This window comes from Nerophis ophidion, linkage group LG06 (genome assembly GCF_033978795.1).
Source record: "Nerophis ophidion isolate RoL-2023_Sa linkage group LG06, RoL_Noph_v1.0, whole genome shotgun sequence".
In the NCBI taxonomy this organism is placed as follows: Eukaryota; Metazoa; Chordata; class Actinopteri; order Syngnathiformes; family Syngnathidae; genus Nerophis; species Nerophis ophidion.
Window position 1 is genome coordinate 67072732 of NC_084616.1, and position 13999 is coordinate 67086730.

A 13999-nucleotide genomic window follows, 5' to 3' on the forward strand; every position below is an offset into this window, starting at 1 on the left:
AGGAAGTACAGCCTGCTCTGTCCTTTCTTGTACTGGTGGTCCGTGTTAACAGTCCAGTCCAGCTTAATGTCCCCCCAAACCCCGAGGTACTTGAATGAGTCCACGGTCTGTACCTCAACTCCCTCGATCACAATAGGTTGTGACCGTGGACTCGACCTCTCAAAGTCAATTACCAGCTTCTTGGTCTTTGATGGATTGAGCTGCAAGAGGTTCGTGTGGCACCAGACAACAAAGTCCCTCACCAGATTCCGAAACTCCTCCTCTCTGCCGTCCCTGATGCACCCGATGATGGCTGTGTCATCCGCGTACTTCTGGATGTGACACAGCTCTGAGTTGTAGCAGAAGTCAGCGGTGTACAGGGTGAAGAGAAGAGGGGCCAGCACCGTTCCCTGCGGTGCTCCGGTGCTGCTGATCACAGTGTCAGACGTGATGTCCTTCAGTCTGACGTACTGTGGCCTGTCGGTGAGGTAGTTCGAAATCCAGGCAACAAGCTGTAATATCTTACCGACATCATTTAGGACCAGAACACTTAAAACAAGTAAAAGACTGGAAGATAAAATCTGCTTAGTGAGAAGACTAATCTTATCAGAGAAAAAATAAGCAAATATCACCATTATTCGAGATATTAAATCTTACTTAGATTTCAGTTTTTGCGGTGTACACCACTGTACTTTTCTGTGTCAACAAGGCACCGAAAGTTTGCTACATTCTGGTGGCTTTAAATTTTAAATTGCCAGGAAAGAAGAGGAAGGAATTTAAAAGGTAAAAAGGTATATGTGTTTAAAAATCCCCAAATCATTTTTAAGGTTGTATTTTTTCTCTAAAATTGTCTTTCTGAAAGTTATAAGAAGCAAAGTAAAAAAATTAATGAATTTATTTAAACAAGTGAAGACCAAGTCTTTAAAATATTTTCTTGGATTTTCAAATTCTATTTGAGTTTTGTCTCTCTTAGAATTAAAAATGTCGAGCAAAGCGAGACCAGCTTGCTAGTAAATGAATACAATTTTAAAAATAAAGGCAGCTCACTGGTAAGTGCTGCGATTTGAGCTATTTTTAGAACAGGCCGGCGGGCTACTCATTGGGTCCCGCGGGCACCACGTTGGTGACCCCTGCCTTACAGTATGTACCAAAGTGCCGATGAAGTATGTGCCGAATCGTGTTTTTGGCTTTTTGTTACACACCACAGTGTGGATATGTTTATTTTACTTTTTATTCATAGCTGTATGTAGAAGTGTCTGCTTGTATCTGCTGCTTTAATGTCTTTAATGTCCTCTGTGTTCTTTGATGTTTGATGTTTCCCTCTTGCACACATGGAAGAGGGATGTGTACTATGGCTATGAGTTGTTTTTTTTTTTGTTTTTTTTCCCATTGGCCTCAGTCTGCACCCCCTCTCCAAGGCCCAGGCTAAGACCGATTTTTTTAAATTTCATTTTAATCTTCTGTCCCCCCCCCCCCCCCCCCCCCCCCACCCCTTGTTTACCTGTATCTCATCTTTTTTTGTAAGGGGCGCTGGAAGCCAGCAGACCCGTCAGCGATCCTGTTCTGTCTCCCTGTAATGTTTGTCTGATCTTGAATGGGATTGTGCTGAAAATTGTAATTTTCCTGAAGGAACTCTCCTGACGGAATGAATAAAGTACTATCTAATCTAATCTAATCTAATCTAATCTAGTGCTAATATGTAGTTGTTTTGGTCCCCTCACAAAACATGTGCACTATATCAAAGGGAAGTTGTAGTGATGGAAATGTGGCGAGCAGCATTAGGTCAAGAAGCTTTGCATCCCTTCTGGACTCAAGTGACGGTTTGATGTTTGGTCCATTGAAGGGCTGGCAACACAGGGACTCCAGGCGTTTGGCTTTTCCACACCGGGAACTACTATTCTTTTGAAAACATCGTGCCTGCGTCGAGTAGCGGCCTCCTTTCAACATTGGCACCAAGAGAACATGCCCTGCCTCTGGTAATTTCTCTTTGTCATTCATTCATGTTTCATACAACATCGTTCACATTAACGTCTGTGTGTTTTTTCCCTGCCAGGACACCACCACACCCGAGTACAGCGACTTTGAAGAGTACACAGACAGCAGTAACTTTAACTCCGCTAACGAAGAGGAAGAGGAGGATTACCCTCTGACTGGTGAAGATCCGGAATTCCAGCCAGAGCTCGCTAATGAATCCCTTCAGCCAAGAAGTTCGAACCCTCCTTCGTCAGCGTCCGAGGACTCGGCTCGACAAGATTTACCTTTGACCGCTGAACCCAGACGCAGTTCAGAGAGTGTCGATAGCCAGTACCTTCCTCATCCTCATCCTCGTAGAGATAGGATCCCAGATGGAGGGGACCAGCGGTCGCATGGGCAGAAACCTCAGGTATAGTAATCATGATAAGCCAATAATGAACCACACAAAACCTGGAGTTGTTTTTTTGGTGATTTTTGAAATCCTTCAGGGGAGCACAATATTTTCACTAGAGCTAAGGCGCTGTTTGGTTCACTTTGGGTAAGACTTAGACTTAGACTTAGATAAACTTTAATGATCCACAAGGGAAATTGTTCCATACAGCAGCTCAGTTACAATGATAGAAAGTGTAAGGATGGAAAGGACAGTGCAAGTATAAATAGACTAAATATAGCGGTATAACATATAACACTGGATCGGTTTGCAGCCGAGTGTGAAGCGACCGGAATGAGAATCAGCACCACCAAGTCCGAGTTGGGGAGGAGAGACCCTGCCCCAAGTGGAGGAGTTCAAGTACCTAGGAGTCTTGTTCACGAGTGGGGGAAGAGTGGATCGTGAGATCGACAGGCGGATCGGTGCGGCGTCTTCAGTAATGCGGACGTTGTACCGATCCGTTGTGGTGAAGAAGGAGCTGAGCCGGAAGGCAAAGCTCTCAATTTACCGGTCGATCTACGTTCCCATCCTCACCTATGGTCATGAGCTTTGGGTCATGACTGAAAGGATAAGATCACGGGTACAAGGGGCCGAAATGAGTTTCCTCCGCCGTGCGGCGGGGCTCTCCCTTAGAGATAGGGTGAGAAGCTCTGCCATCCGGGAGGAACTCAAAGTAAAGCCGCGGCTCCTTCACATAGAGAGGAGCCAGATGAGGTGGTTCGGGCATCTGGTCAGGATGCCACCCGAACGCCTCCCGAGGGAGGTGTTTAGGGCACGTCCAACCGGTAGGAGGCCACGGGGAAGACCCAAGACACGTTGGGAAGACTATGTCTCCCGGCTGGCCTGGGAACGCCTCGGGATCCCCCGGGAAGAGTTAGACGAAGTGGCTGGGGAGAGGGAAGTCTGGGTTTCCCTGCTTAGGCTGTTGCCCCCGCGACCTGACCTCGGATAAGCGGAAGAAGATGGATGGATGGAACATATATACTAGCGTTGCTAATCTTTGGGTGTCCCACAATTCGATTCAATATTGATTCTTGGGGTCACGATTCAATTCAAAATCGATTTTTTTTTTCCCGATTCAACACGATTCTCGATTCAAAAACAATATTTTTCCGATTCAAAACGATTTTGTATTCATTCAATACACAGGATTTCAGCAGGATCTACCCCAGTCTGCTGACATGCAAGCAGAGTAGTAGATTTAAAAAAAAAAAAAAGCTTTTATAATTGTAAAGGACAATGTTTTATCAACTGATTGCAATAATGTAAAGTTGTTTTAACTATCAAACAAACCCAAAATATGACTTATTTTATCTTTGTGAAAACATTGGACACAGTGTGTTGTCAAGCTTATGAGATGCGATGCAAGTGTAAGCCACTGTGACACTATTGTTCCTTTTTTTATTTTTTATAAATGTCTAATGATAATGTCAATGAGGGATTTTTAATCACTGCTATGCTGAAATTATAACTAATATTGATACTGTTGTTGATAATATTCATTTTTGTTTCACTACTTTTGGTTTGTTCTGTGTCGTGTTCGTATCTTCTCTCAATTGCTCTGTTTATTGCAGTTCTGAGTGTTGCTGGGTCAGGTTTGGTTTTGGAATTGGATTGCATTGTTACGGTATTGCTGTGTATTGTTTTGTTGGATTGATAGAAAAAAAAAATCGATTAAAAAAAAAAGAGAATCGATTCTGAATCGCACACCGTGAGAATCGCGATTCAAATTCGAATTGATTTTTTCCCACCCCCCTAATATATACGTAATACTTACATAATATATGTACAGTATATTATATATACTGATATATTATATTATGTCAATGTCATATATACAATATATAACAATTACCATGTACAATATTACAGTATATGTGACAGCTGCAGCATAAAATAGAGAGTAAATCCAGCAGAAAATAGAAACGAGACTATAAAAACAAAGAGAAGTTGCTAACCTAGAAGGTAATAGACAGATATCATCTATAAGAGAAAAAAATGCAAAACAAAGCTGCTTAATTTGTGTTACAACTGTATAACAATTTTTAAAATGAAGCATATAAATTGCACGTAGGTAAGTCTAAAAAATAAATAGATAACAATTTGTAAATTCGAAAACAATCAAAATAAGAATCCATCCATACTGTTGCGTACGTTGGAGAAGAAGACGGCACTGAGGCAGGGGCGTCCTTTAGCCTGAAGCGTATTTATTAATATATAATAAAATGACGTGTGTAATAATTCCAAACGTGTATGGTGTGACTATGTTGTGCGTCTAGCTGGTGAGTTTTGCCGTACGATGTTGAAGGTGCGTGTTGTGAGAGGGGCGAAAGATCAGAAGGGGCAAGGCAGGCTCGGAGGTCCGTGGGCAAGCAAGAGGTCAGATGCAGGAGCGAGGCATCAGAGTCCGTGTCCAGGCGAGGGGTGGAGATCCAGGGAGGCATCCAGAAGAAAAGGGGAAATCTGGGAAGAAGAGAGACAGCACAAATCTAGGGAACGAAGAGGAGGGGCGGTATAGCTCGGTTGGTAGAGTGGCCATGCCAGCAACTTGGGGGTCCCAGGTTCGATTCCCATTTCCGCCATCCTAGTCACTGCCGTTGTGTCCTTGGGCAAGACACTTTACTCACCTGCTCCCAGTGCCACCCACACTGGTTTAAATGTAACTTAGATATTGGGTTTCACTATGTAAAGTACTTTGAGTCACTAGAGAAAAGCGTTATATAAATATAATTCACTTCACAACTGCAGGTTGATGACACAGGAGAGGATACAATGAGCACAGAGGGGACGACGACACTGAGAACAAAGAAGCACTTAGAGACGTGTAGGGCTTACTGTACGAAGAAAAGTAGCTACGTTCTGGCACTGGAACGCAGGACACGCTGGCTTATGAAGGACGAGGAGCTCTCATCAACGGCAGGTGTGTTGATTGCCGAGGCGCGGCCGCAGCAGGAGAGGAACACCCGTGGGCGTGTCCAGAGGCGCGCTCCGAGGAGCACACAGCAGGCTGTGTGGAGGCAGGAGCTTGAGCCGTTACACATACCTAATAGAAAAATAAATATAAAATGTTTGAGCTTTTTCATGTCGATATTACTCGACATAGTCGCCAAGCCCCAGCACCCATGGACCATGCCGAGCACCCACGTGATGGATGCCAAATTCTTTCTCACCGCCAAGCAAAAACCGTGCTTGCTCAGAAAAGTAGCGTCAGATTTCCCGCCCGTCCAAGCACCTACTGGCAGAAATGTTCAATGTAGCGAGGAAATATTGATATAGAAAAAGTAATCTTGACTAAAAATTTGCTGATTTCTTCTCTCCTATTTTTGTGGAATAGTACATCAAACAATAGTGTAAAAAGCTAGATTTTTCAAAAATATGGTCCCAATGATAAAGATGAGATGTTTGGTAGATGTCAAGTTGGTTGCTTCTGGAAGCTTTTTCCTATATAAACATTGTTTTTCTTGCCTCTCGTAGGTTCCTGTGGATGTGGTAGACCTGTACCCCTCTCACGGAAACCACCCCCCACTGTCCCCTGGGGGTCATGTTGTCAGTGTGGACGAAGATGACATTGACTTTGACACAGGAGGTAAGACAAATACCGACACTGTAAAAGAAAAATTCTGTAAAAAAACGGTCATCCACTGGCAGCTACGGCTGCCAAACGAAAACCATAAAATTAAAGTAAAACATTGCACACCAACAAATGATCAAAAACATTTTATTTACAGAAATTTTCATGTAACGTTTTGCGGAGGAATATCGTAATTTTACAGATTTTTACTAAATTATTAAGATCAACCACCTTAAATAAAGTGGCGATGCAAACAGTTCTGCAGTAAAATATCTTTATTCTACAGAGTGTTTCCAAATTATTACGATCAACCACCTTTAATGAAGTGACAATTCTGGCAGTTCCACAGAAAAATACCGTTATTTTACAGATTTTTTCTGAATTGTTAGGATCAGGGGTCTCACATGCACTCTACCGGGGGCCACTGGATGCAGAAACTTGATGCAAAGTGGGTTCACCTTCTATGAATAGCTATCCCGCCCTAACAACATACTTACCGATCCTACAGCAAGACTGACGGTGACCATCTCGTAGGTTTAACCCGACGTTTGCCCGGTCAATTATATCACGGGCGTATTGTGAACACGCTTTGCCACTCTCTACGTTCGCTCGTTCACCGAACCAACAGCGAGCCGACTTAAACGTGTAATGTGTACGGCTCTAGTGGACAAATGAGAGTGACTGCAAGACATACTTGGTCAACAGCCATACAGATCACACTGACGGTGGCCGTACAAACAACTTTAACACTGTTACGAATATGAGCCACACTGTGAACCCACATCAAACAAGAATGACAAACACATTTCGGGAGAACATCTTCACCGTAACACAACATAAACACAAAAGGCACGCCCCCAATATGGTTGTCCGGGTGGAAAGCGGGAGAAATTCGGGAGAATAGTTGTCCCGGGAGATTTTCGGGAGGGACACTGAAAATCTGGAGTCTCCCGGGAAAATCTGGAGTGTTGGCAAGTATACTCGCGCGGTGTGAAAGGGTTATGGCTGAGAGGGGAACCATTAACTCGCCCTCTGCAGCTGCATTACAATACTGCTGTTGTGCAGCTTCCAAGTGTGTGTGTGTGTGTGTGTGTGTGTGTGTGTGTGTGTGTGTGTGTGTGTGTGTGTGTGTGTTAGTCATCTGCATGCATGTGTGTCCCAATGTCCCTTGCCTTAAATAAAACTGAAAATATGTTTTTTCTGACTTGGGAAGGGTACAAAGCCTTTTCTCTTACTCTAATAACATAACAAGTTTCACTGTTTTGCTTTCGTCTTTATTTATCAAAAAAGGAACCTTATACTTTTCAAAATAAATGAACAAAATAGCCTGACTGAGTGGACTTGGCTGGTTTTGGACCACAGCGCGGACACAAAAGTCGTCTTAAGGCCAGCCAGGAAAACAACACATACAAACCCTGTTTCCATATGAGTTGGGAAATTGTGTTAGATGTAAATATAAATGGAAAACAAAGTTTTGCAAATCATTTTCAACCCATATTCAATTGAATGCACTACAAAGACAAGATATTTGATGTTCAAACTCAAAAACGTAATTTTTTTTTTGCAAATTATAATTAACTTAGAATTTCATGGCTGCAACACGTGCCAAAGTAGTTGGGAAAGGGCATGTTCACCACTGTGTTACATCACCTTTTCTTTTAACAACACACAATAAACATTTGGGAACTGAGGAAACTAATTGTTGAAGCTTCTAAAGTGGAATTGTTTCGCATTCTTGTTTAACGCTGTCCTATTTTACGCCTCATAATGCGCTGCACATTTTTGATAGGAGACAGGTCTGGACTGCAGGCGGGCCAGGAAAGTACCCGCACTCTTTTTTTTTACAAAGCCACGCTGTTGTAACACGTGCTGAATGTGGCTTGGCATTGTCTTGCTGAAATAAGCAGGGGCGTCCATGAAAAAGAAAGCGCTTAGCTGGCAGCATATGTACCTTTTAGCATTAATGGTGCCTTCACAGATGTGTAAGTTACCCATGCCTTGGGCATTAATGCACCCCATACCATCAAAGATGCTGGCTTTTGAACTTTGCGTCGATAACAGTCTGGATGGTTTGCTTCTCCTTTGGTCTGGATGACACGATATCAAATATTTCCAAAAACAATTTGAAATGTGAACTCGTCAGACCACAGAACACTTTTCCACTTCGCATCAGTCCATCTTAGATGATATCAGGTCCAGAGAAGCCGGCGGTGCTTCTGGATGTTGTTGATAAATGGCTTTCGCTTTGCATAGAAGAGCTATAACTTGCACTTACAGATGTAGCGACGAACTGTATTTAGTGACAGTGGTTTTCTGAAGTGTTCCTGAGCCCATCTGGAGATATCCTTTAGAGACTGATGTTTTTTATACAGTGCCATCTGAAGGATCGAAGGTAACGGTCATTCAATGTTGGTTTCCGGCCATGCCGCCGCTTACGTGGAATCATTTCTCCAGATTCTCTGAACTTTTTGATGATATTATGGACCGTAGATGTTGAAATCCCTTAAGTTCATGCAATTGCACTTTGAGAAACATTGTTCCTAAACTGTTTGACTATTTGCTCACACAGTTGTGGACAAAGGGGTGTACCTCACCCCATCCTTTCTTGTGAAAGACTGAGCCTTTTTTGGGAAGCTGTTTTTATACCCAATCATGGCACCCACCTGTTCCCAATTAGCCTGCACACCTGTGGGATGTTCCAAATAAGTGTTTGATGAGCATTCCTCAACTTTATCAGTATTTATTGCCACCTTTCCCAACTTCTTTGTCACGTGTTGCTGGCATCAAATTCTAAAGTTAATGATTATTTGTAAAAATGAAAAATTGATCAGTTTTAACATGAAATATGTTGTCTTTGTAGCATATTTATCTAAATATGGGTTGAAAATTATTTGCAAATCATTGTATTCCGTTTATATTTACATCTAACACAATTTCCCAACTCATATGGAAATGGGGTTTGTATATTTTTCTGACTTGGGAAGGGTACAAAGCCTATTCTCTTACTCCAATAACATAACAAGTTTCACTGTTGTGCCTTCGTCTTTTTTTTATCAAAAAGGAACCCGATACTTTTCAAAATAAATGAAAAAAATAGCCTGACTGTGTGGACTTGGCTGGTTTTGGACCACGGCGCGGACACAAAAGTCGTCTTAAGGCCAGCCAGGAAAACAACACATACAAGGAGCGGACCAAAGAAACAGTTTAGGAAGACGCCGACGAAACAATAGTCAAAAGTAAAACATAAATCGTACCCTTAAGCAATGTAAAAAAAAAACGACAGCACATTCAGAAACTAAGGAACAAGACTGAGCATGGCAGCTGGCAACATCCAAACAAAGAATTACAGAATAGAGAGCGCTCATCAACACAGGAAAATTATGATGAATAATCTGTCATCTTCCAGGCGAGGACACAGCGCTTATAAAACGTAACGATATTCTGATTGCGTCCACCTGCTTCGTTCCGCCGCCCTGTAAGCCTTGCAAACAGAGGAGGGGACAGGAAACGGCAGACAGAAAACAGAGCCTGACCAAAATAAAATTGAGTAGGGCTACAGACATGACGCTAACATGCAAAACGTCCTTGGTCAGCGCATGCGTTCCGTTCCTATGATGGTGATGTAAATGCAGTTCTAAATTTGTACTTAAAGCTGAGCTACACCCAAGTCAGTGACACGACACAAAACACATGAAGGACATATAAATTACAGTAATAAAAGATGAAAGACAAGAATGACATGAAACAGTAAAAAAGAGAAAAGTCTGGTGCAGCCTATGTTATTTACTAAACATTTTACCAGGTTTCAATTCTCATTACTTCCCTTTTGTTTTAAAGGCCTACTGAAACCCACTACTACTCACCAGGCAGTCTGATAGTTTATATATCAATGATGAAATATTAACATTGCAACACATGCCAATACGGCCTTTTTAGTTTACTAAATTGCAATTTTAAATTTCCCGGAAGTTTCGTCATGAAAACGTCGTGTAATGATGACGTGTACGCAAGACGTCACAGACTGTTAGGAAATATGAGCGCTGCACACACACACAGCTAAAAGTCGTCTGCTTTAACCGCATAATTACACAGTATTTTGGAGATCTGTGTTGCTGAATCTTTTGCAATTTGTTCAATTCATATTGGAGAAGTCACAGTAGAAAGATGGTGTTGGGAAGCTTTAGCCTTTAGCCACACAAACACATGGTGATTCCTTGTTTAAAATTCCTGGAGGTGAAACTTTCCTATGGATCAGAGCGCGGTCAAGCCAACATGGATCCCGACCGAATGTTAACCAGCAGTTTTCGGTGAGAAAATTGTGGTAAAAATTCGCTTCTTACCGGAGATCAGCTGAGCTTGTGCCATCCATAGCTGCCGTCGACACCCCTGAGACATTGGCGTCAAGACACCCGTAGAGACACCCTTTCGACTCTTAGGTACTATTTAACTCACTAAAACACTAGCAACACAATATAAAGATAAGGGATTTCCCAGATTTATCCTAGTAAATGTCTCTAAAAACATTTAATCATTTTTTTCTTGTAGTCCGTCGCTATCAATATCCTCAAACACGAATCTCTCATCCTCGCTCCAATTAATGGGGAAATTGTCGTTTTCTCGGTCCGAATAGCACTTTTTGTTGGAGGCTCCCATTAAAAATAATGTGAATATGTGAGGAGCCCCCACACGTGTGACGTCATCGTCTGCGACTTCCGGTAGAGGCAGGGCATTTCTCTTAACACCGAAAGTTGCAACCTTTAGAGAATATCAACAATAAAGTTCGCAACTTTTGGTTGCTAATAAAAAAGTCTTGCCTTTACTGGAAGTAGCAGACGATGACATCACCGGTGTGAGGGCTCCTCACGTCCTCACATTGTTTATAATGGGAGCCTCCAGCAGCAAGAGCTATTCGGACCGAGAAAGCGACAATTTCTCCATTAATTTGAGCGAGGATGAAAGATCAGTGGATGAGGAAATTTAGAGTGAAGGACGAGAAAAAAAGAAAAGAAAAAAAAGGCGATTGCATTGGGAGGGATTCAGATGTTTTTAGACACATTTACTAGGATAATTCTGGGAAATCCCTTACATTTCTATTGTATTGCTAGTGTTTTAGTGAGTTAAATAGTACCTGATAGTCAGAGGGGTGTGTCCATGGGTGTGTTGACGCCAGTCTCTGAGAGAAGTCATGAAGCTGCAGCAGGACAGAAGCTCCGCTGATCTCCGGTGAGAGGCGACGTTTTACCACAATTTTCTCACCGAAACCTGCCGGTTGACAAGTGGTCGGGATCCATGTTCGCTTGACCGCTCTGATCCATAGTAAAGCTTCACCTCCGGGAATTTTAAACAAGGAATCACCGTGTGTTTGAGTGGCTAAAGGCCAAAAGCTTCCCACCTCCATCTTTCTACTTTGACTTCTCCATTATTAATTGAACAAATTGCAAAAGATTCAGCAACACAGAAGTCCAAAATACTGTGTAATTATGCGATGAAAAGAGACGACTTTTAGCTGCAAGTGGTGCTGGGCTAGTATGTCCCCTCCAACCAATAACGTCACAAACACGCGTCATCATTCCGCGACGTTTTCAACAGGAAACTCCGCGGGAAATTTAAAATTGCAATTTAGTAAACTAAAAAGGCCGTATTGGCATGTGTTGCAATGTTAATATTTCATCATTGATATATAAACTATCAGACTTTGTGGTCGGTAGTAGTGGGTTTCAGTAGGCCTTTAAGTACTGCCATCACATAAATCTGCCTCACACATTATGTCGGAAAAAAAGTAAACGGAAAAAAATGATCGCACTCCCCACAACTTTTTTGACTTGTAAGTCTTTATTTCTGAGTTTTGCATTGATTTCCATTTTATTTTGACATCGTGCTTCCTGTGTGACAAGCGAGGCAGTTACTTGACCCCTAAGTGAGAGCGTTAGTGCCTCACCTGTTGATGATCAGCAATCAGGGTGCTCACCTGTCTGGAATGGTTCCTCTGGAAAGTTCTCCAACCTCGTGTCATCACTTTGTCACTGATGAGTATTTAGGAGGATCTTTCCTGAGGTGCATTCCTTTTGAGCGCCAGGCACCATTAAACAAAAACAAGAATTAGAGGAAGATTGGACTGACTGGTTCTTTGTGGTGGATTGAGTCAGACTGTCCTTAAACTTGTGTCAGTGTGTTTTTGCAATTGCTTGTTTTATATTCTTGGATGATTCTGTATTCTTTGTATGACGCTGCATCTCCTGTTTTTCCTTAAGTCTTCTTTTCGGCTCAATTATGTTCATTTTCTGTCCTCATTCCTGCTCTGTTTTGGTCCTGCTTGATCAACATTAAATATTTTTTTTACTTTCACGTTTCTTATCTCCATGCTCGGGTCACACACAATAAACAAAATTATGTTGTTCCTCAGTATAGGGAAATGCGACTATGTAATCTTCAACGATAAACTACAAACCCCGTTTCCATATGAGTTGGGAAATTGTGTTAGATGTAAATATAAACGGAATACAATGATTTGCAAATCAATTTCAACCCATATTCAGTTGAATATGCTACAAAGACAACATATTTGATGTTCAAACTGATAAAAAAAAAAAAAAAATTGTGCCAATAATCATTAACTTTAGAATTTGATGCCAGCAACACGTGACAAAGAAGTTGGGAAACATGGCAATAAATACTGATAATGTTGAGGAATGCTCATCAAACACTTATATGGAACATCCCACAGGTGTGCAGGCTAATTGGGAACAGTGGGTGCCATGATTGGGTATAAAAGCAGCTTCCATGAATCGCTACGTAAATCACAAACAAGGATGGGGTGAGGGTCACCACTTTGTAAGTGAATTGTCGAACACTTTTAGAACAGCATTTCTCAACGAGATATTGCAAGGAATCTGGGGATTTTAAATCATCAAAAGGTTCAGAGAATCTGGAGAAATCACTGCACGTAAGCGATGATATTACGGACCTTTAATCCATCAGGCGGTACTGAATCAAAAAGCGACATCAGTGTGTAAAGGATATCACCACATGGGCTCAGGAACACTTCATAAAACCACTGTCAGTAACTACAGTTGGTCGCTACATCTGTAAGTGCAAGTTAAAACTCTACTATGCAAAGCCAAACCCATTTATCAACAATATCCTGAAACGCCGCCAGCTTGGCTGGGCCCGAGATGATCTAAGATGGACTGATGCAAAGTGGAAAGGTGTTCTGTGGTCTGATGAGTCCACATTTCAAATTATATTTGGAAACAGAGGACGTGGTGTTCTCCAGAACAAAGAAGAAAATAACCATTTGGATTGTTATAGGCGCGAAGTTCAAAATGGGGGTGTATTATTGCCCAAGGCATGGGCAACTTACACATCTGTGAAGGCACCATTAATGCTGAATGGTCCATACAGGTTTTGGAGCAACATATGCTGTCATTCAAGCAACGTTATCATGGATGCCCCTGCTTATTTCTGCAAGACAAGTGTTACAACAGCGTGGTTTCGTAAAAAAAAGAGTGCATGTACTTTCCCGGCCCGCCTGCAGGCCAGAGTTATCTCCCATCAAAAATGTGTGGCACATCATGTAGTGTAAAATACAACAGCGGAGACCCTGGACTGTTGAAAGACTGAAGCTCTACATAAAACAAGAATGGGAAATAATTCCACTTTCAAAGCTTCAGCAATCAGTTTCCTCAGTTCCCAAACGTTTATTGAGTGTTGTTAAAAGAAAAGGTGATGTAACACAGTGGTGAACATGCCCTTTCCCAACTACTTTGGCCAGTGTTGCAGCCATGAAATTCTTAGTTAATTATTATTTGCAAAAAAAAAATAAAGTTTATGAGTTTGAACATCAAATATATTGTCTTTGTAGTGCATGCAATTGAATATGGGTTCAAAAAGGATTTGCAAATCATTGTATTCCGTTTATATTTACATCTAACACAATTTCCCAACTCATATGGAAACGGGGTTTGTAGTTCTCTTTTTCTTTTTGTGCCGTATTGATCATTAATGGAACGGCGTAATATCCATGAAATAATGTAACCATGAGACTA

The 13999-nt window shown here is 41.9% G+C and overlaps 1 protein-coding gene across 4 annotated transcripts in view; it reads left to right on the top strand.

Annotated features, from left to right (window-relative positions):
• The window catches only part of nid2a (nidogen 2a (osteonidogen)), a 161392-nt gene that overhangs the window by 50835 nt on the left and 96558 nt on the right, over positions 1–13999 (top strand). For all 4 annotated transcript variants that reach the window (XM_061904667.1, XM_061904670.1, XM_061904669.1 and 1 more), the window contains exons 6-8: positions 1823–1955; positions 2033–2362; positions 5858–5969. In XM_061904667.1, coding sequence (XP_061760651.1) covers positions 1823–1955; positions 2033–2362; positions 5858–5969 — 575 coding nt within the window. The remainder of the gene's footprint in view (positions 1–1822; positions 1956–2032; positions 2363–5857; positions 5970–13999) is intronic.